General features: G+C 49.4%; 1 protein-coding gene across 1 annotated transcript in view; it reads left to right on the top strand.

Annotated features, from left to right (window-relative positions):
- The first annotated feature begins 12,271 nt into the window (after positions 1–12,271).
- The window catches only part of KIAA1755 (KIAA1755 ortholog), a 30,950-nt gene continuing 20,478 nt past the window's right edge, over positions 12,272–22,743 (top strand). Inside the window, exons 1-4 of the mRNA XM_007447806.1 lie at positions 12,272–12,286; positions 12,432–12,629; positions 16,326–17,664; positions 18,156–18,353. Coding sequence (XP_007447868.1) covers positions 12,272–12,286; positions 12,432–12,629; positions 16,326–17,664; positions 18,156–18,353 — 1,750 coding nt within the window. The remainder of the gene's footprint in view (positions 12,287–12,431; positions 12,630–16,325; positions 17,665–18,155; positions 18,354–22,743) is intronic.

Consider the following 22,743-nt stretch of genomic DNA (forward strand, 5'->3'; position numbering starts at 1 on the left):
TTTTTGCGGTACGCGGGCCTTTCACTGTTGTGGCCTCTCCCGTTGCGGAGCACAGGCTCCGGACGCGCAGGCTCAGCGGCCATGGTTCACGGGCCCAGCCGCTCCCGCGGCATGTGGGATCTTCCCGGACCGGGGCACGAACCCGTGTACCCCGAATCAGCAGGCAAACTCTCAACCACTGCGCCACCAGGGAAGCGCCCCCCCACAATGACATTTTTTAAAAATTAGGCAACTGTCCTCCCCCAAGTAAGACTGTCCCCTGATGAGATGTCCTGGCATCTGGCCCTGGGAATCTCAGAATCATAGGTAGAGCTGCCACTTGCCAGGGATCTATTATACGCCAGGCACTGTGTGAAGCCCTTTCAATGCATTATCTCATTGGATTCTCACTAAAATCTCATGAGGAGAGGATTATTACCTCCATTTTATGCTGGGGATACTGTGGCCTCAGTCTGTGCAAGGCTACTCAGCACATCAATAGCAGAGCCCATTTCCACATCCCTTCCCGGTTTTCTCCACTCTACCATACGTAAGACCGGTGATGGATTTTGTTATTTCTCCAAATTCAGTGTAGCAATTGGAGCAAGATTCAGTTATTCATTTACCAAAGAGAGAAGAAATGAATACTTGAATAGTCCTTGGAAAATCCTTTGGAAATTTCCTGAGAGATGAACCAAATCCAATCAAGCAGTTAAGTGCGTGTATTTAGAGGCTGATTTCACAACCATTCGTCCCTAACACAAACACTGCCATTTTATGTGTTGTATGTTAATTCTGCTGTGTACCAGACACAGTGCAAAGCACCTTACACTCATTAATTTACTTAATCCCCACCATGATCCTATGAGGAAGTAAATATTATTCTCTCTGGCTTACAAAGGATGAAGCTGAGGCTCAGGAAGGTGAACTTTTTTGAGGTCACACACAATATGAGGCCAAGGGTGTATGGATATGTATGTGTGTGTATATTTTGGGTTGGATGTGGAATTGAGCCATCTAAGTAGAAAGTATTTTTGGAAGAACATGTGATAGTAATAAAGTTGCAAAGAATGTCAAGAGACCCAAGGAATGGACTTTATAATGAGAACTTGTGGTTTATATGTAATTTCAGATCCATTCCCACCCTTCATATGCAACCTAATTTCCTTTTGGATGACCAGCTGTTCCTGATATGTTCAGGGTTAGTGGAACCTTGGGCACATGGCCCAATGAGCACCTCTCTTTTAAGTCTTTGAACCTGTCAAGGAGAGATGCATAGCTTGGGACTCATTGTGGTAGCACAGGAAGGTAGTTTGTACCATCATTTCTAGAAATGGATAGTCTTGTTCAATTTTGGACTCCACAGTTAACTCCTATCCAACTTTAGGCAAGCTACATAACCTCTCTGTGCCTCAATTTTTTTTCTTCATCTGCAAAATGAGGACAATAATAGAATCTTCATCATAACTCTGTATTACACACTTAGAGACGTACCTGACACAAGGAAAGTTCTACTTTGGTGTGTTTGTCTGTCTTGATGTAATTCCATCAGTCATCAGGGGTTTACAACTCATTCCTGCCAATGAGACTCCTGGAGCATCTCACTTATCTTGGGTTTGTCAGAGGATGGACCCGAGCCTTCTCACTGTTTCTGTGAGCGCCCGATACTCCACCAGTCCTACATTTCTCTGCCTAACTAACTCACAGTCAGTCCTGCTGCCTGCAAACCCAGAACACCAGATGTCATGTCAATTCTGTCTCACTGCAAAGCTGGAAATCTAGAACCTCCAAGTTACGATCCCCCCAACTCCCAGCGGAATTCTGCACCTGACATCAACAAGTCTGTTCTCTCGAAAACTCGGGTCTGGAGTAGTGAAACCAAAACCATCCAGACCGGCTCTTGCAGGTTGGAGAGGGTTTATTTGATTGCTGAATACATACCATCGACGGATTCCCCCAGGCTGAATGGCACAGTGGAGCTAGTGGGGATTCTTAGTCCCGAATTAACAATGAACAAATGGAGGTCCAGGGATGTGAAGGGACTTGTTAAAAGTTACATAGCAAGATGGAATGCTCCTAGCTCGGATTCTATCTGCTAAAAGACTGGTTAACCTATGTGGGTTGGGAGATGGGCTGTGAATGTTGCTTGGACTTTGAACTTAAACCCTTACTACTATACTCTGTTTTCAGGTCTTCACTTACTCCCAATTTTTTTAAGCTTAATACCACCTCAGGGCCTTTGTACATGCTTTTTTTTTCCCCCCCTGGAACTCTGATTCTCCCCCCGACCCCATCCCTCACTCTTCACCTAATTCCTTCCTCCTTTAGATCTAGGCTTCTCTCCTCCTTCCTAGACCACCAGCTCTAGACTGATGCCCCTACTGTGCCCAATGCTAACATTTGTCTGTTTCCTTATTAGCAGTTCCCACACTCAGGTATTACTTTTTTCTGTTTTTCTGTTTCTTGCCAATCTTCCCCACTAGGTTGTACATTACCTGAGGGCAGGGGCTCTGTCTTGCCCTGGCTCAGTGCTTGGTACAATGTTTGATAAAGTAATGGGTGAATCTGAGAGTCATCCAACCAGAAATAACTTTAGTTATCGTCTAGTTTCCCAGTCTCCCTCCAAAGCTGAGGCCTAGCAGGGAACAATGGCTTGGCCACAATCACACAGCCAGTCACTATTCGAAAGAAACAAGACCAGAACTCACAAACAGCCGCCATCATCTCTAAGCCACGAGTTGGGTGGTCATGGTGGGGTGTAGGTGGGCTTCACAGGGGAAGGGCGTTGGGACATATGCTTACTCCTCGCCACCAAATCTAAGAGGCAGGTACTATCATCACCATCACCATCAGCATCCCCATCTTACAGATGAGTAAACTGAGACTTATGAGAGTTCGTGACTTGCTGGAATGCCCCAACGGGCAAATGCATGAGGAAGAGATTCGACCCCTGTTCTGAATCCGAAGTCGGTACGCGCTTCACCCAGTGTCTGGACTGCGCTGGAGCCTCGCTCTGTAAAATGGGCGCTTCCCGGGGATGGGCGGGCTGCGAGACAAGGGAGGCGGGAGCGCGGGGAAGGAGAGAGGAGCAGCGCCGGCTCGAGTTCCCCTTGGCAGCCGCGCGGCCCTGGGCCGGGAGGGGGGCGTCTGGTTCTCATCACACGCCGCGGCGGGCGGGGGGGGGGGAAGGCGCCGGCTCCGAGGGGCGGCCACTGGCCGCCGCTGGGTCCCACGCGGGGAGCAGCCCCCGCCCCGCCCGCCCCGCCCCTGCGGCCGCCCTCGGTGATGGCCCGGCCGGCGCCGCCCGCGGCTCTTCCAGTCTCTCCCTGTCCCCAGTCTCGGTCTCCGCGCGTCTATCCCGCACCCCTTCTCTCTGTCTCTCTCATAGTCTCCCCAGCTCCCTTCGGAGATGAGGCAGGGGTCGGCGCCCAGGGCCAGCCCGCTCCGCCCGCTCCAGGGCTAGGCGGGGGGCCGGGGGCTGCACCGGACAGACCGACGAGCGGACCGGACCCAGTGAGCCGTCGCCCAGGAGAGGAGCAGCCGCCGCCGCCGCCGCCGCCACCGCTTGTACCCCGTCACCATGGTAACGCCTGCCAAGGCCTGGACCACCTTGCTCTGTCCCCTTTTGATGGGGCACAGCCCTCGAGGGGATGTCCAGGGCAGACCCCCTACCTTTGACACTGAGACAACCCTCAATTCCTGACTAGGGGTCTGTGCTTAACTACCTCCACCAGCAGGGGAAGGGTGGAGGGTGCAGGAATCCATCTCTGGCAACGATGTCCTTGCCATCTGTCCACGTGTGAAGTGGATGGAATAAGATTGGATGTCTGGTAAACTTTGATATGGCCCCATCCCATAGCACAGATCGGAGCTGGAAACCTACCTCCGGGCCTTGGACAAACTTGGGGTGGTGTTGCATTTCAGACTTGGGGCTGAGGGTCAGATATGCCCACTGTTGCCACACGAGTTTGGATGGGGTTGGGGGTTAAAGTCCCCTCTCAGCCCAGTCAGGCAGCACAGGGCAAGGAGGGTTAGGGTACAGAGTGGAGAGGAGGGAATTGCTTACCAAAACTTGGGGTGGTGTTGATCCTTTAGACTCAGGGCAGCAGTGTCAGATCTGCACATTGGCCCGGCATGAGGTGCTCCCATGGGAATTGGGTGGGGAGGTAGGCCTAGGGGAGGGGGAGGACAGAGGGCAATACCCCACACCGTGTCTTCCTGGGCTGGCACCTCAAGAAGGTTGAGGTGCTGTGTGTTTGTGTTTGTGTCAACATCTGGTAACAGAAAATGAAAGAAAAGCCTGTTAGCAGGGAATCTCAGCCCAGCTCCAGCCAGGCCGAGGAGCCCCAGGAGCAGTAGGGATTTGGAAAAGGGCTGTGGGGACAGGTCATGGCTTTAGCCCCTTGACTGTGATCGACCAGGTTGAATTTGTGTCGGCTGAATTTGTGCACACGCAGAATTCTCTACAGACATATTCACACATACACACAGAGAGCATCCAAACATGCTCCCACTGACTCACACGGCTGAATACACGTGCCCTCTCACACACGAGCCGTGTCCATCTGCTCTCCCAGATTGCTGGAATATGAGCATACACCTGCATACATACTACAGACATACTACAACACCAGGCTCCTAAATCCATGTACTGCAGGGCAGGTGTACACACACGTCACTCTTGGAGCTCTTTGGCAGTAATCATCATAAGCTAATGGTTATTCACCTCTCACCACAGGCAAGGCGCTGAGCTGGGCAATTTACATGCGGGAGATCACGTAACTCACACCTGCTCTAACAGTAAACCTGCTGGTGTCTCCACCCCACAGATGGAGACCCAAGGCTCTGGGAACCTAACTGGCTGCCCAAGGTCACTCTACCAGGAAGCGGCAGTTAGGACAGCCTGAATTCTGAGCCTGACTCGGCTGTCACGGCCACCCCAGAGCCACCTGCATCAAGTGGTGTTTGCCAAACTTTGCCTGGCTTCAGACTTAACCCAATTATTAGTTTTCGAATCCAGAAATTCCTCACTGAACCCCAGACCCCTCAGATCAAGGGTCAGGCACTGGGTGGCTCCTCTCAAAGGGTGAACAATTCTTTTCTGAATGGGAGTGAGACAAGTTTTCCTCCCACCTTTGTCTTTAAATATATTAAAGGTAGTCACCTGCCCATCTCTCTGGCATCACCTCTATACTCCAGCCACTCTGACTTTGGTTCAGAGCCTCTTGTGTTTCGTTCTCCCTCCTGCCACAGGGCCTTTGCACATCCTGCTCCTACTAAGTGGAGCACCTTCCCCTAATGAATTCCTCTTCATCCTGTGAATCTCCACCCAAATGTCACCTCCTCAGGAAAGCCTTTCCTGATTCCCCTCACTTTCACTCTAGCATGCTGTATATCTCTCTTTCATGGTACCCATCACAGTTGTAATGTTTGTGGGGCAATTTGATTAACGGCTATTTAGTGTTCTGGGGCAGCCCAAGGTCAGAGCATCTTATGACAGGGATGCAAGGTTTATCCCATCCCACATTTCTGAAGTTTCAGTATCGTCATAACAAATTTTGCATATCCACTTACTGGATAAGGTATTATAAAAAAATTATAAAATTTACTACTTATTATTTGCTTAATATTTTTCTTTAAATCAACTTACTTTATAAACTGAAAAATATATTTAAATAGGAAATTTTATATCACGAGCATGAAAAATCAGTATTCATTGTCATAAATAGAAAGTAACTGTAAAAATACATACAATGAAGGCAAATATATGTTAGAAAATTCTGGCTCGATCAAGTTGGCCATGGATGATTCTAAGCCTGAGGACGATTTTCTTTTTCTTAAAAGGAGTAATAACTAAGTGTCTGAGAGGTGTTCAAGATATACTGGCACTGGGGCTTACCTGGTGGCGCAGTGGTTGAGAGTCCGCCTGCCGATGCAGGGGACGCGGGTTCATGCCCCGGTCCAGGAAGATCCCACATGCTGTGGAGCGGCTGGGCCCGTGAGCCATGGCCACTGAGCCTGCGCGTCCAGAGCCTGTGCTCTGCAACGGGAGAGGCCACAACAGTGAGAGGCCCGCGTACTGCAAAAAAAAAAAAAAAAAAGATATACTGGCACTGAACTTTCTCTTCGGTGTCATCAAGAGGACTGGGAGAGAATTGGAGTAACTTTCTTACTGTGATTTCACGTCAAATTCGTGTCCTCCCCACATCGTCTTGTGGGCCACCTGTGATCCCATCGCATGCTTTGAGAAAAACTGATTGAGTCCAATGCAGTTCATTCAACATTGCCAAAGTACTTACCATGGTGGTCCCCCAAAGTACCCACTGTGTGCCAGGCCCCGTGTAAGGATCAGGGCCTGGAGATGAGTCAGCCCTGCTCCCTGCCTGGGGGGCTTGCAGTCGCTGGTGAAGGCAGACCATTCACTGAGAATTCTGTGCTGTTTGATGGGTAGTGGGAGTCCGTCCCTTTGCCTAGAAGCACACGTATCATGAAAAAGAGATGCGGGTCAAGCAGGGCTCTGAAGGGTGGGAAAGAGCTCACCCCGTCTGGAGAGGGGTGAGTGGGAGTTCAGGCAGTGCTTCCCAAAGTGAGAAACCCACCATGGGTCCTAGGAGGGGAGACTTTTGATGGCACTTAGATGAACCTTTTTTATATAGCTTTTCATCTTAATGGGTGCTAGGAAGTGATTCAAACAGCACAATCACATGATAATAAATACAAATAAATTTAAGTTGAAAATGAAGTGACAAAGAGACTAACATGAAGTAAATAATTAATATTAAGGAAACAATAAATTAGGTTATACGTGAACAGCAAGAAAAACTCATGAATGTGACACATGGGTCTTTGGGAAGCCCCAAGCAACAGTGTTGTGTGTATTAGACATAGGAAGGGTATGCTGGGTGTAGATTGATGGGCCACTGATGCCAGGCTGAGTTGCTCAGGCAATGGGGAGCCACTCAAGATCGTTGAGCAGTAGAGGGTCACAGTTGGATCTGTGTGTTAGAAAGGCTATTGTCGTGGCCAAAGGGGAGCCTGGCCTGGTGGCAGGGAGCCTGGGGAAGAGACAGAGGAACTGGGAGTTATGTGGGCAGGTTCATACTCCAGCTCTACCATTTACTTGGGCTCAGTTTCTTAATCTGTAAAATGGGAATAAATATACCCATCCCATAGAGTTGTTGAGAAGATGAAATAAAAGAATGTACAAAAAGTTCTTAGGATAAGGCATGCCACAGAAGCCTTGCTCAGTAAGAAGAGGCTCTAGTAGAATTGTTATTATCCTTATGTGGTTTAGGTGGGGGATGGTGAACCCCAGGGCAGAGGCAAAAGGGATAAGAGGGAAAGGAACAAACACAAAACTAAGGCCCAGAGAGGTGAACTGACTTGCTCAAGGTCACACGGATGATACATAACAAAGCTGGACTTGAATGTGGGTCTTCTAACGCCCACTTGCTTCTCAGTTCACTGCATCTGGGTTGTTTTTCCAGTTTCTGAAAGGTTTTATTAAGGAGCCAATTCTCACTCATACTTCCACCCACACAAAAAGGATTTAAAGCAGGAGAAGCTTTAGTTTGATGTGAGCAATAACTTCGTGGCAGCCAGAACAACAGCCTGGAGAAGACTCTCCAGCCTGGAGAAGTTCAAGAGGAGGGCCCCCGGTAGTTGAGCCTTGTGGTCGCAGCTTGATACCCACTGGGCTGCATCTGGCTTACAGATGTGTTTGGTTTGGCCAACCTTTAAAATTTGGGGAGGTTTTACTAAAATTTCCATAGACCTGGCAATGCTGGGCAAAGGCAATTCTTGGCTGGAGCTGATGAGATGCGGTGTGTGCCCCAGGCCCCACCACTCCCTATTGTTTCCCTGACACTGAGGCTGACTGTCAGAGGCCACTTACCAAGGGGCTAGAGGGGTTATTTTCTCACACTTGGACCAATTCCATCTTCCATACCAACTCTCAGGCCCCTGTAGGCATTTGTATTTGTGGCTGCTGGCTTAGACCCTCCCTGGACCTGAGTAGGGAGATGGATGAGACAGACCTTTGTAAACTTTCTCACCAACTGTGGGTTAACTGATCCCATTTGGGAACCATCCCAGTTCCAAACCTTCCTGAACCTGATTGTATCTTGAATTCTAGAAAGGCCCCACTTGGAAGGGCCCTTAGAGCTAGATATGCCCAATGGTCCCATTTTACAGATGGGGAAACTGAGGCTAAGATAACCCAGTGAGTCAAGGGTGGAATCTCACCTTTCCTAGGCGTTTCTGCCACGGAGGAGAGCAGGGGTTGAAGGTAGTAGCCCTAGGACACTGCCTACCTCAGCTTTTCTCAGTTCTCTCTCTTCCCAAGCTAGGAGGTGTCGATGCTAAGTGATACTAAAATCTTTGCCTGTTGGAGTAAATGGACAAATCTGAACCTTTAAGAAGAGTTCAGCCCACCTCTCAGAAGGCCCAACTAACAACATCTGGTGAGACCATTTAAAAAGGGAACCAGACTTAAAAACACACACACACAATCACACTTTTATATCCCTACCCCCAATTATAAGAGCTCTACAGTCTGGTAACAGAACGTTTGGAAAATCCAGCAACTATGAGGAAAATTAAAACTGTGACTTACAAGGCCCCTGTCCCTCACAGCCCTCAGGGGTAACTGCAGTTAACACTTTATTTCATGGCCTCTCGGCTTACACACATTTTTACGCAGTGGAGATCACACTGCATGGGAATTTTTTTTTTTAATTCCAATGGTCAGAAGAGTAGTTACTGCTGGACTGGGGGCTTGGCCTGGGAGGGGGCTTCTTTCTGGGGTGGTGGAAATCTTGTCTGTTCATCTGGGTAGTGGTTCCAACAGTACATACAGAGGTAAAAATGCATCAACCTATGCACTTCATACTTGTTTATTTTACTTGATAAGACTTAAGATCGCAATAATAATAGAGGCTCATTGCAAAGACATTGATCAGAAATTTACAAACACCTGTACTCCGACTCCTCCCCTGCCCAGACAGGACTGCGGGGAACAGACACTATTCTGTGTCCTTTGGCACCGTACAAGGTTCCTTGGGTCAGTCCAGAAGGTCTGTGAGCATCATATAGGTGCCAGCCCCCTTGGTGGGCTCCATCTCTGGCCCTGAGTCGCAGGGGAGGGGGCTGAAGGGCTTTGGACTCTGGCCTGTGACACCCACTTCTTTCTCAGCTTCACACCATCTCCTGCCTCAGCTCCCGTCAAGGAACAGTTAAAGGCCCGGCTGGGCTGCGCTCATGGGGGAGGAATGGAAACATGTCGATTAAGTTTCACGGAAATCATTTTGAGGGGCCCACGTCTGGCCGATGGTGTTTGGGTTCCTGTGGTCCCAGGCTGGGCTGCCCGTTTGATTTTGAGTGGAGAGTAGCCAGCTTTCCTCCCTGCAGCCGCCTGGGCCTCGTCACCGTGTGCTTCCCCCAATACTTGGACAGCTTATGAGCCCCTGGGGCTCAGGCCTGTAGCAGGTAATGCTGTGGCCAAGAGCTCGGAGTCCCGTTGACTTGGAACATTCTTCCTTTTTGCTGGCTGCCCCTTATATGGTTACAGTGTGCGGCCAGCTGAGCCAGTGTGCGAAAGCCAAGGCGTTCCAGGCTGCAAGCCTTGGTCTGTGAGAAGTAAACCTCATTATTGGGCCCCACTTGAAACAGTGCAGGATAGGCAGCTGGGAAGGCCGCCTCCAAGGCTGGTGGCTGGTAGTGGCCCCAAGGCAGACACCCAGGGACAGAGGCAGAGGGTAGACTTGACCCATCCAGACCTGCGTTGAATCCTGGCTCTGTCTTTCTCCCCTTCTCTGTGAGGTTGGACCAGATAAAGAGTCTTAGTTTCTTTATCTGCAGAATGGGATGTTCCTACTTTGCCCCTAGGGTGGTTGTGTGGCCAAGAAAGAGAATGTGAGTAGAGGGCTTGGTGAATAGCAGGCACCTAGAAACTGTCATTATTATGGGGGTGATCCTTGTGTCTGGGCTTACCAACGACGGTGCCAGGACCCTCTTTCCTTCACAATGGGGGCTGTAGACATTCATTCATTCCTTCATTCATATATTCATTCTATAGATAGTGATGGAGGGCCTACCTTGTGTTCAGCTGTGTGTGGGTGCTGGGGACACAGCAGTGACACCAACATTTGTCTAAATGCCCTGGGCTAGCGTCTCCTATTTTACAGCCTCCTGGCATTAGAATCTTTCTGGGATGGAGACATGCTCTCTTCCTCTCCCTCAAAGTCTTTATTTTATTTCCCTGTCTCCAGGGGCCTCATTTATAAAAGTGATTTTTCTGTTCTAAGTAGGCTCCCTTTATGCTGGATTCTTGTTTATTCTCATCTTCCTTTACATCCTTCAGCGATAGATAGACTCAGAACTTGCAGCCAGTCTGGGGCAACCAGAATGGCTTTCATCAGGCTTTTTTAAGAGCCGAAAATCACAACCCTTGGATCCTAGTACCATACCTGGTTGGGACCCTCTGGCCTTGTCCCACTTGCCTGTTTTACAGATGGAAAAGGTGTGGTTCAGAGAGGGACACTTTATTTATCCCTCCACATTACTGAGCACCTATATTGTGCCAGGCACTGAAAACCCTAGAAGAATAGGAGTCAGTGCCAGCTGTGTTAGTTTCCATTGCCGCTGAAATTAATGACCACAAATTTAGTAGCTTACAGCAGCATAAATGTGTCATCTTGCAGCTCTATAGATCAGCTGTCCAACGTGGGCCTCGCTGGGCTCAAATCAAGGTGCTGATGGGCTGCATTCTTTTCTGGAGACTCTCAGTGAGAATCTGTTTGCCTTTCCCAGCTTCCATGAGTCGCCCACATTCCTTGGCTTTGCCTCCGTTTTCAAAGCCGGCAGCATTGCCTCTCTCTGATGTTTCTTCCTCAGTCACCTTTCCTTCTGACTCTCACCATTTCTGCATTCTCTTCTCCTTTTGAGGACACTTGTGATTGTGTTGGACTCACTTGGATAATCCAGAATAATCTCCCTACTTTAAGGCCAGCTGACTAGCAACTTTTATCCCATCTGCAACCTTAATTCCTCTTTGCCATGTAAGGTTCCAGAGATTAGGATGTGGGCATTGGGCGGGGGCGAGCATTATCCTGCTTACCACTCCTGTCCTCAGGGAGCCCGGGGTCCACTGAGGGAGACAAAAATCAGCGTGGGATTTGCCATGGGAGCCCAGAAATGAGGACACCTGACCCAGCTAGGGTGGGAGTGGGAGATCAGAGAAAGTCTCCTAGAAGAGACGAGGGGTGACCTGGATCTTGCAGAACGAGGAGTTAGCCTGGTGGGAATGGAAGTAGAAGGCATCCTTGGAGGAAGGAACAGCATGTGAAAAATCCTGGAGGCGAGGGAGGGAACGTGTGTGTCATAGTGGCAGAAGCCTAGGGAGAGCAGTGAGGCTGGAGGTGTGGCCAGGTGCTTTCTGAAGGCAGTGTTGAACCTTTGAGCAGGAGACTGACAAGGCCACGTTTGCATTTGAGAAAGATCACCCTGGGGTCCTGGTGGAGAAATGCTGGAGAGGAGGGAGACTAGAGATGGGAAACCAGTGAGGAGGTGATTCAGTGGAAGAGGTGATAGGGGCCTGGATCTGGGCGGGGCAGGCGAACAGAGCAGAGAGAGTGGGTTGGTGAGCTGATGGAGGCGAGAAGACTGTTTAGGATGTGGCTGAGGGTTGTCTGTGGGCAGGGGAGGCGGGAGGAAGGGGCGGAATGATGAGCAGATTTCTGGTTTAGGAGTCTGACTGGATGGGGAGGCAATCACTAAGGTAGGGATGTGGGGGAAGGGGTAAGCTTAGGAGGGTATTGAGTTAGATTTATGTATTGATGTCTGTGCCCCATAAACATCTAGAGGAGGCATCCTGGATAGATGAAGATGGAGCTCGCATCAATCATATCAGCTTGTATCAGTTAGTTACTACTGTGTAACAAACCACCCCAACTGAGTGGTATAAAACAGCAATCACTCATTATCACTCATGCGTCTGCATGTGGACTGGGGCTTGTCTCATCTAGGCTGGGCTTCGCTGGTGGCTCAGCTTCAAACTGCAGGTCTGCAGGTCAGCCAGGTGGTGACATTTGGGGATGCTGACCTCTCCTTTCCCTCTGGCCCTGACCTGGATGCCTTCCCCTGTTCCTCTACTCCACCTTGGATCAGCAGATGACATTTGAGCAAAGATCTGCAGGAGGTGAGGGAATGAGGATGTCTTAAGGAGGAGTATTCTAGGCAGAGGCCCTGAGATGGGATTGTGCCTGGTATGTTTGAAGAACAGGAAAGAAGGCCAATGTGGCTGAAGCGGGTGTGTGAGTGGGAGGGAGTAGCAGAGGAGTTCAGAGTTAGCAGGAGCCTTAGTTATCTGAGGCCAGGAAGGTCAAGGGAAGTGGCCCCTACCCTTATTATTATTGCTACTATCACTTTTCATCCTCTCCTCCTGTCCCCCACAGGACCCCCCATCCTTGGATGCAGCCATCCAGCATGCCCTGGCGGGCCTCTATCCCCCTTTTGAGGCCACAGCACCCACCATCCTGGGTCAGGTGTTCCGTCTCCTGGATTCTGACTTCCGGGGCGATGGACTGAACTTCCTCCTGGATTTCCTGATCCCTGCCAAGCGCCTGTGTGAACAAGTGCGCGAAGCAGCCTGTGTAAGTCAGAGGGATGTGGGACCAGGGGACAAGCTCTCCCAGAAGCCCAGGGGCTGGAGGTGAGCAGGGAAGGAGGTGGGCTGGTGAGTGTGTTGTTGAAGGACATGAACTGGGGACGTGGGATGGCTTTCATGTATCATTGCTTGCTCCAAAAAAGACTTCAGCCCCACAAATGGACAGGAAGGTCACTTGGCCCTTCACCCTCTGACATCTAGGAGTCAATCACGTTTGCACTTTGACTAACAGGGAGGGAGGCCAACCTTGTGGGTTCTCTGGCCCCCCAGGAACTGGCATTGTGGGCATCATCTGGCTGTCTTGGCTGAAATGGTGCAGCTTCAATGGAAATAGTAGAGAATGTCCCAGACCTTCCCTGGAGCCCTCGTGGCATCAGGACTCTCACTTTCTTCCCTGGAGACTCTTTCAACCCAGATCTCAGGGAGGCCTCTCCTGAGGCAAAGGGGAAAGAAAAGTGTTTTAGGCAAGACTCACTGGCTGCAAATGACAGATCCTTACTCAGACCAGGACAGGGTGATTCGGACCAAGGCCCGAGATGTTCCACTGATCAAACTCCTCGAGGACTCTTTCTGTCTCTTGTCTCTGCTTCTACTGCTTGCCAGAATCATTCTTACAGGCTAGGTGTTTCTCAAGGCTGGAGCCCAGGGCAGCGCTAGGATCAAAATCCTACTCTGGAGGGGAAAACGAACTCCTCCCCGTCAGCTGCAGATAGAAAATCACAAGGAAGTATCCTGATTGGCCAGGCTCGGCTTCTGTGTCCCTGCTTGGACCAATCACTGTGGCAAGAGGAATGGGGTACCAGGATTGGCCAGGCTTGGATCCTGTGTCCATGCTCGGACCAATTATTGCAGCCAGAGGAATGGGATACCAGGATTGGCCACGCTTGAGTCATATGCCTACCTCTAAGCTCAGAGGGTGGAGACTGTTTTAAGGAAGGGTGGGGAGAGGCCTTTGGAGACCAAAGCCTCAGATGCCCACTGCTAGAACTTACCCACACCCTTCACAGAGTTGCTGACTCTGCCCTACTCCGCACTGTTATTCAGTGCCCACCCCTACTGCCCCACTGTTATTCAGTGCCCACCCCTACTGCCCCAGCGTCAAGAATCGCTAACAGCATCTTAGGTCCTACTAGCCTTTCCTGAGTTGCTCATGCCTGTCGGGGACCTGGCACATCAGGAGGACAAATAAACAGAGGGACCATGTGCGTCATTTCAGTGGTAGAAAGAAATTGAACGAAGCAGCTAAAAGTTCAGGCTTAGGAGCCAGAATTAGAGATGGTTGGAACTGGAAGGAAATAGATCATTCATTTAAGCTACTTAGCACAGTGCCTGACCCACAGAAATAGCTCCATACACATTTGCTGTTCTTTTAGGAGAAGGAAGAGTCTCACTGAAACATTGCAGCCAATTTCCACATATCCATGCTGACATTATTTAAGCCATATCCTCCCCATCCTTATTTCTTCTCCCTGACAAGCTATACAACTGCCTGCTTCCTTTATTTGGTCATTAAAACTGCATTTGCACTGTCTCTTTCCCCATTTCTTCTAGGGACAAGGGTCACAACATTTAGATTTCTTTATTTCCAATTATCTTTTACTTTAATCATAATTATAGGTGAATTCGTGTCATCTCAGAGCAGGGGGAAGTAGCGTGGGATTAATGTATGCCCTCAGGAGTCAGGTGCCCCAAGTTCAAATCCAGGCTCCATCACTATGAAGTTGGGGGATCTGTGTCACCTCTCTGAGTTTCAGTTTTCTTATGTAGGAAGTGGGAATGTTAATAACACAGGATGTATGTACCTCACCGAGATGATACACACAGCTTAGCCCAGAGCCTGGCATGAAGTTATTGCTCAGTAGCTGCTGGCTGTTACTTTCCCACTGTCTCCTTTCTCCCTCTGAAATAAGAATGTGCCAGCCTCAAAGTCTGCCTTTATAACCACCAGCACGCAGAAAGACAGCCACCATCAATGAAGTCTGGAGGGACTAAGGACAGATACAGCCGACTCCAAATGTGCAAGTCTAGGCACAAGTCCTGCTTTTGCTACTTTTCAGCTGTGTGACCATGAGGCAATTCTTTAGCCTCGGTTTCCTCATCTGTAAAGTTGAGGAATTTTCCTGAACTGTCTGCACCACTGAGTTACTGAGAGTCAAATAAGATATCGTAACAGTCATTTCTATGGTGCTTTGCTATTTGCAAAATACCTCTGGACTGTTTCGTCTCGTTCACTGAGAAGGTGACGGAAAGGATGTTGTAAACAGCAGAAGGCTATGTGAAAAGGCTGGAGTAACACAGACTCGTGGGGTTTATGGATATGAAGCTTCTTGGAGACAGCCGAATCTGCAGTGTAACTGAAATGAACTGGTTTATCAACATGGTAGGTACAAGTATGGTCAGATCACATTATTTCCCCAATTAATTCCAGGAAACACCTGCTTAATTAACAGGAAGTTTAGTGTCACCCTCTGGAGGTCTCCTATATACACATCCAAATTATATGAGATTATCCAGGGCTTATTCAATCTGTAGGAATCAGATCAGACTCTTTTCCAAAAGTCAGGTAGAGAAAAAGACCTGTTGTCAGTCTGGTGGAGCTGTTGTTTCTGTTGTTGCCACATGGTGTCACTGTTGAACACTGGGTCTGCACAGCCCTGACAGCCCCCTGGAGAGGCCCCAGGATGACTTGCTGTGTCTACCTATATAGAGAATTGCTGGCACCTTCTGTTTAAAATTGTTTTTTTATTGTTTAGCCTCACCTGCCGTGTTGTTAACTGCTAATGGGAAATAAATAAATAATAAACAAACAGATAAATATTCCGGGTCTGACGTTCAGACGCAGAAGAGCAGAATGATTTTTCAGGGCCATCCAGCAAGTTCGTGGCAGGGTCAGATTTCCTAACTTCTCACTTAGTAGTGTTTCTGCTTCACTCTGTAATCTCGCTACTTTACAAATTAGAGAATATAATAAAGGCAGTATGTAACCTTTTTTAAAGATTGAAAATCCTACAATTTTTCAAAAGGTAAATATTGTCAAAGGGAGAGGGAAATGATATTTACTGAACGTCTACTTATTATATGTTATGCATTGTGTTGGTTTTTAAAAAAACATGAATGTATTTATAATCTAACTTAATCCTCATACCAACCCAATAATACCACTATGCATCATTATTCCTATTTGCAAATAGGGAAATTGAGACTCAAAGAAGTTAAGTCATTTGCACAAATTAGTGATTCAGACCTTGGAAGCCACATCTCCCTGGCCCTAAAGGGGAGGGTTTAGCTTGAGCTGGCTTGAGAGAAGTTTTGATAGATGGAGAGGAGAAGGGAGCCAGCAGGACGATCCTCGTGGGAAAGGTGCTTGCTACCTGGTGCCTGGCACTCAGAGCTTTTCTCCTTTGGCCCAGTAGGCTAGCAAGTATTTTCAAGGTCAGGGCCAGGACTAAGGTGAGCAAGAGGCGTGGGAGGCACAACATTTAAGGAGGTGCTGCCTCTTGGGGCTGTGTGACTTGCAGGATGCTGAGAGTGGGGCCTCTTGGATGCTGTGTCCTAGGCACCTTTCTTGCCTCACCTGAGTCCCCGATCAGTTCAAGGTTCCTTCTGGGAGAGGGAAGGAAGCAAACCCGTGGGCGGGGTTTTCAGGGCCAGATTCTCTGATGCCATCCCCTTCTCTTTGCAGACCCCCTACTCACACCACCTCTTCCTGCATGAAGGCTGGCCACTGTGCCTGCGGGATGAGGTTGTGGTCCACCTGGCATCCCTCAATCCCCTCTTATTGCGCCAAGGTGACTTCTACCTCCAAGTTGAGCTCCGGGAGGAGCAGTCCGTCTGCATCATGATCAAGTGCCTCTCTGTGGACCTCCACACAGTGGACACGAAGCCTGTTCCTGAGTCATCCTACCCTATACTTTTCACCCAAGCCTGGCTGGAGGCCATCAACAGGGACTTTGAGGGCAGTCCCCTACACAACTGCCTGGTAGCTTCAGAAGACGGGATTGCCCCTGTGCCCTGGACCAAAATAACCAGCCCAGAGTTTGTGGATGACAGACCCCAAGCAGTAAATGTCCTCTCCCCAGCCTGGAGATCCCTTCAATTAGAGGCACTGGATTTGAACAGCCCCCAAGAGCTGCACCAGGCCGGGTCCCCAGGCAGTCAGGTGCTGCTTGCCCAGAGTTTGGCCAAGGGCAAGGGCAGGACACCTGGGGACAAGTATCCAGGACTCATCAAAGTGGAGCAAGCTGGGCCTGGGGAGGTGGGCTTCAGGATGGACAAAGTGGCCAGCCAGGACTTGGAGGGAGATTATGTGGCTCTCCTGGACTTTTCCCAAGAGAACCGAGGAGGGTGTCCCAGTAAGGAGGTGGAGACATCCAGTGGGTTTCCTTTTGGGGCACAGGAGGAGCTATCTGGAACTAAGGAAATCCCTTTCTCTCAAAGGATACTGCCTCTCTCAGGGGCCAATGGGGGGCCTTCTTTGGAAAAATGGACCTGTGAGAAGCCAGCAAGTTCGGGGAAGAAACCCTGTGTTTGCGACTTGAGGAGAAAGGTTAATCATAAAGTTCCCACCCAAGACTCAGAAAACCAGCCCCAAGAGCCCTACCTCAGCATCCTTGTAAACCCACTGCATTGTACCTCTGGCTTCGGGCCAGGTGTCTCAGAAGAGCCAGCTCCCTCCAAGACACAGGGACCTCTGGGAGACTCAGAGAATATAGTCCAGTTCAATCCAGGACCAAAACAAGCATCCTCTGCCCAGTTGCGCCCAGCTTCCCCTCCTGCTTCTCCAGCCCCTGCAACCAAGATGGAAGAGAGGACCCAACAGGAAAATGGGAGACTTCCCAAGCCTGTGACCAGGCCCTGTCAAAACACTTCCCCCACTCCTGGGCTCAAATTCTCTTTCTTAAAGTGGCAGAGGCAAGGCCCTGTGACTCAGGAGAAAGCCCTGTTCCAGCATGACGGGCCCTGGAAAGTCTTGTGTTCACTCTACTCTCCCAAACCCAACCGAGACAAGTGCTTGGGGAAAGGTAAGTTGCCCAGTGACTCAGCTGGACAGGGGAACTGTTCTCTGCCTGTGGTCAGGTGACAAGGTGGCACAGGCTGTCAGGGGCAGAGACCCACCTGGGCTGGCTCAGTCTCAGGGATTTAGAGCATGGGGTGGCATGTCAAGAGGCTTGAGGTCTCATGGGCCTGGAATTGAGCAAGATTCTGTGATTGTGTTGAGATGGCCGGATTCTACACCCCAGCTTGGCCACGCACTGGCTGGGTGACCCTGATCAAGGACGTAACCTCTCTAAGTCCAGGTCTCCCTGTCTGTACAATGGGGATCTCGCCTGCCTAACCTCAAGTTGTTTTGAGGGTCAAAGACACACCAGAAGTAAGGAGCTTAGCACGATGCCTGCCCCATAGAAGGAGATCAGTATTGTAAGCTGTTACTATTAGAATGTGAAAAAGAAAACATTTTCCCTGGGAAAATCCATCTTCTGCTTAACATTCTTTGTTGTTTTTTCTTCCCCAGCTGGAACAACTCAGACCAAAACATCTGGCCCAGACGCTGACTCAGACCCACTGACCGAGGAAAAGGCTGGCTTCCCAGAAGCTTCTGAAGGTCCTCCAGAAAAAGGCCCCACTCTGAATGAGGAGCCCCCAGGGCCTGAGCCCAGGTTTGGGGCTCTGAGCATGGAGATCTTCCATTCCAGGATAGCATGCCTGCCAGGTCCTCAGGGATTATAGGGGCAAGTGGAGGTGGAGGGGAGAGAGCTGTGGGGATGGGGAATGGGGCTGGGGTCCCTGAGTACCCTCAGATGCGGGTGGGTATAGGGGAGGCAGGGAAAGTCCTAGAGGCCTGTGTTCTGGATCAAGCCTCCCTGGGACTCAGATTCCATATGTTTCCAATGAAGGAGGTTGAAGCAATTTCTAGCAATCCATCCATCCATCCATCCTTCCATCTTACTTTCAGCGAGGCCATCAAGGTGGATGTCTTAGGTCAGGTTCCCTAGAAGCAGAGCCTAAGACAGGGATCCGTGAAAAAGTGGTTTATTTTACTGAGGGTTGCTCTCAGGGGAAGGGGAGTAAGGGAAGCAGGGCAGGGCAAGGGAGGAGCTAAGCCTGGATGTGGCCTGATTCCCCGGGGTGGGGGGTGGGGGATGGGGGGCGGTTCCTGGAGCATGAATTCCATTACAGAGATGGTTCCATCTGAAGGTTCAGGGGCTGACTTTTGTACCCCTGCATCTGTCAGTCATCAACTGCAGCCTGATTCTGGGATGGGGATGCAGGTGAGCCCATCATCCAGTTCAGCTGAGGGCAATTCTTCCGACAAGGGGACATCTCTAAGCCAATTTACAGCCAATAATTACAGTCTCTGGGGGATGGGTGCTCTGGCCTGATGAAGGGGTCTGGTTGGGCATTAACATCATCCAGTACTGAGAGCATTATCACTCCTGTTTAATATTTATTCATCTTTGCAATTAATATTTATTGAGCACCACTGTGTGCCACGCCCTGGGCTTAGCACTGAGGATTCAGCAGGGAACCAAGCCTGCCCTCAGGAAGCCTATATTCTAGTGGTGGAGAAAATTCAACAGGTTATTACAATACAGTGTAAGGAAATTGTGACTGGGGGGCAGTACAGGGGGCTGTGGGAGGACAGATGAGGCCCCTGGCCCAGGCTTGGGGTGGAGGAAGTAATGTGAAGCTCAGTCCTGTAGTATGAGTAGGTGTTATCCGTGTAAAGTGGTGGGAATGGTGTTCCAAGCTGAGGGAACAGCATGTGCAAAGTTCTGGCAGCAAGAGAAACCACTGTGCTTTCTGGGAACTGACTGTTCTGCAATTCTGTTTTACTTCATAGACTTCTAAATCTCTGCAGGACACGTCTGTGGGGACATTGCTCTGTCATTTCGAAGCTCCTGGGGAGCATTGTCTGTCATCTTCTTGGTCATCATTGTTGAAGCTCATGCTGTTTATCCCCATATTAATGTACACAGAATCTCACGATCCTTTTCGGGCTGTCATGTTACAGGAGCTCAGATTTTATACATCAAAGTCCCTGTTCTTAGAGGCTGGAGACCTTCATTCTAGTTCCAGCTCTACCCCTAGCTCCCTGTGTGACCTTGGAAGAGTCACTTGCCCTCTCTGAGCCTCATGCTCCTCCTTGTGTGAGAGGAGAAGGAGAGGAAGCAGATTGTACTTGACTCGCTGTCACTCTTTTCACCATTACTCTCTTGTAAATTGTTTGGCTTGCAACATATACTGATGGGTCCCAAGTGCCCGAACAGTGCCTGGCACATAGTCGGTGCTCAAAAATATTGGAGTGAATGAACATTCTCCACATGGACGTTCTTTCCATTCCCTTCCTCGACCTCCTCTTCATCAGCGATCTTGTCCTCATTACCCCAGCTACTCCTCCCATGGCCGTCCCCCATAACTCACTGCTCCCTCCCTCATTACAATGTCTCTCTTCCCAGATCACACATTACCTCAATTTTAATAGCCCTTTTGTCCCCCAGAACTCTCAACCCATTGATCCAACCACCTTTTCACTGTCCCTCCCCACCCTCCATCATGTCCCCACTTCCTCCTTCCCAGCCTCCATTCCATGGCTCATCAATGTGATCACTTCCTTTTAAACACTCTCATCTCCCTTGCCTTTCTCTTCTGCCTTTGTACTTTCCTGGAGAAATCCCAACCTCAGTTAAATCCAGCTCTCTGCCTGCTTTCCCCCCTCGCACCTTTACAGCTGAACAAAGCCAGAAAATCCACATAACCACACCGACCGGTTGTCAATTCGATTCCTGAACACTGGCCTCCAGTGGGTACCACTGGTGCCCATGGATCCTGTTACTCTTCCAGAGTCTTGAAAGGTGCCCCCACTGTCCTTCCTGAATGACGATTTCACACCTGCTCCCTCCTCTGACCTTCACCACCATCTCCCTCAGCCTTACTCTCAGCTGATGACCTTCCTTCTTGTTTCACTGAGGAAGTAGAAGGAATCAAAAGGAAAGTCCACAAACTCCTGCCACCCCATTTAGCTACCTACCTGCATCGGTACCCACCCCCTCAGCATTCTATTCCAGATACAGGGAACAATCCCTCCACTGGTGCACTGCACCTCCCCACCTACTCAAAGACATCCCTCTGGCAAGATTCTCCTCTCTTCTCTACATAGTCACCTTTCCTCCTCTCCATTGGACCATTTCCATCAGCATAAGAGCGTGCCCAGCTTAGAATGACCCCTTCTAGGCCCCTATTCTCATCTTTCTTTTACATCAAAACCCCACGTAGGAGTTGTCTGTGCTCCGTATCTCAGTACCTCCTCTCCTCTTATTCTCTCTTCAACTCACTCTAATCAGAGTATTTGCTCCACCTTGACAGTGGAGCAGGTCTTTTCAAGGTCACCAATGACTTCCATGTTTCTAGATCCAATCGTAAATTCTCAGTCCTCATCATCCTTGACCCATCAGCCGCATTTGACACAGATGACTGCTCCCTCCTTACTGAAAGGCCTTCTCAACTTGTCTTTCAGTCTTTACTCTCACCTGGGTTTCTTCCTATTTCACCGGCCACAGCCTCCTTTGCTGCCTCTTCCTCATGTCTCAACCTGGAAACCTTGGAGGCTCCCCAAAGCTCAGTCCTTGGACCCCTTCTCCTCTCCCCCTAGACTCACTTCCTTGGCGATCTCATCCCATCTCACTGGTGAATATTGGTTTTAAATGTTGTCTCTACACTGATAACCCCCACATTTATATTTCCAGCCTGGACTCTGCCCATGAACTCCATGCTCATCCGTCCATCCATGTACTTGATGTTTCTACTTAGATGTCTAACAGGCATCTCTAACTTAACATGACCAAAGATGGACTCCTGATTTCACACCCCCCTGCACCCTTCCCAGCCTTCTAATCTTTCCTAGAACACTAGATCCTGGAGGACTTTCTCTTACACCCTACATCCAATTTGTTAGCAAGTCCTGTCAACTCTTCCATCAAATTATATACAGAATTTGATGACTTCACACCACCCAGGGCCAAACCAGCATAGTTGCTTGCCTATTACAGTAGTATCCTCACTGGTCTCTTTGCTTCCATTGGAGTTTCCTTGTAGCGGAAACAGTCCCCAAAGTCTGTGCTCCAAGATCAAGATCTGCTCCAGGCCAGTCCGTGTGAAGCAGGCATCCCAGGCTCCCTATTAGGATCTTTCCCTCACCTCCTTGCCTCCTTTCTTCTCCTCAGATCCCTTCAGCTCCAAACTTTCCACAAAGATCTGTTCTCAGGAAAGAGACTAATCAACACTAAGGTGTGAATGACTGCTCCCATTCTGAGGGTGGGAGTTACATATTCCTTTCCAATTGTGGTCATAGCAAATTACCAGAAACTCAGTGGCTTTAAAAATCATAAATGTAATATCTTACAGTTCTATAGGTTAGAAAGCCCAGATCTCGCTGGGCTGAGATCAAGGTGTCAGTGGACTGTGCTCTTTTCTGTACACTCTAGGGGAGAATCCATACCTTGTCTTTTCCAGCTTTTAGAAGCTGCCTACCTTCCTTGGCTTGTGGTCCCTTCCTTCACCTACACATCCAGCAACAGCACATCCCTCTGACCCTTCAACTTTCTTGATATCTTTCTCTGACTGGCTGAAGCCAGGAAAGGGTCTCTACTTTTAAAGATCATGTGATTCGATTGGGCCCACTTAGATAATCTAGGCCTAGATTATCTCCCCATCTCAAGGTCCTACGTTAGTGACATCTGCGAAGTCCCTTTGCCAGGTAAGCTAGCACATCCACAGGCTCTGGGGATTCCAGAATGGACATCTCTGGAGCCATGAATCTGCCAACCACAGGCACAGAGCCACTGGAGAGGACTTTTCACAAAAAGCCCCTGATGCAGAAGAGAGGGAACAGGGTCCGAGGGGTTGAGACCTCACCCTTAGCTTTCAGTTGCTCTGTACATATCTTTAAAATCTTTGTCTTTAAAATTTCTATACATTATTATAATTCTTATAATTAAGAATTATATTTACACTTTCATATAAAAATGTATATTTCAGTATTTTAAAAATGCTTTAAATTGCTTGCCAGTTAAATTACTAGCATTCCCACCCCCCCCCCCCCC

The sequence above is a fragment of the Lipotes vexillifer genome, unplaced genomic scaffold, assembly GCF_000442215.2.
Source record: "Lipotes vexillifer unplaced genomic scaffold, Lipotes_vexillifer_v1.1 scaffold397, whole genome shotgun sequence".
Classification (NCBI taxonomy): domain Eukaryota; kingdom Metazoa; phylum Chordata; class Mammalia; order Artiodactyla; family Lipotidae; genus Lipotes; species Lipotes vexillifer.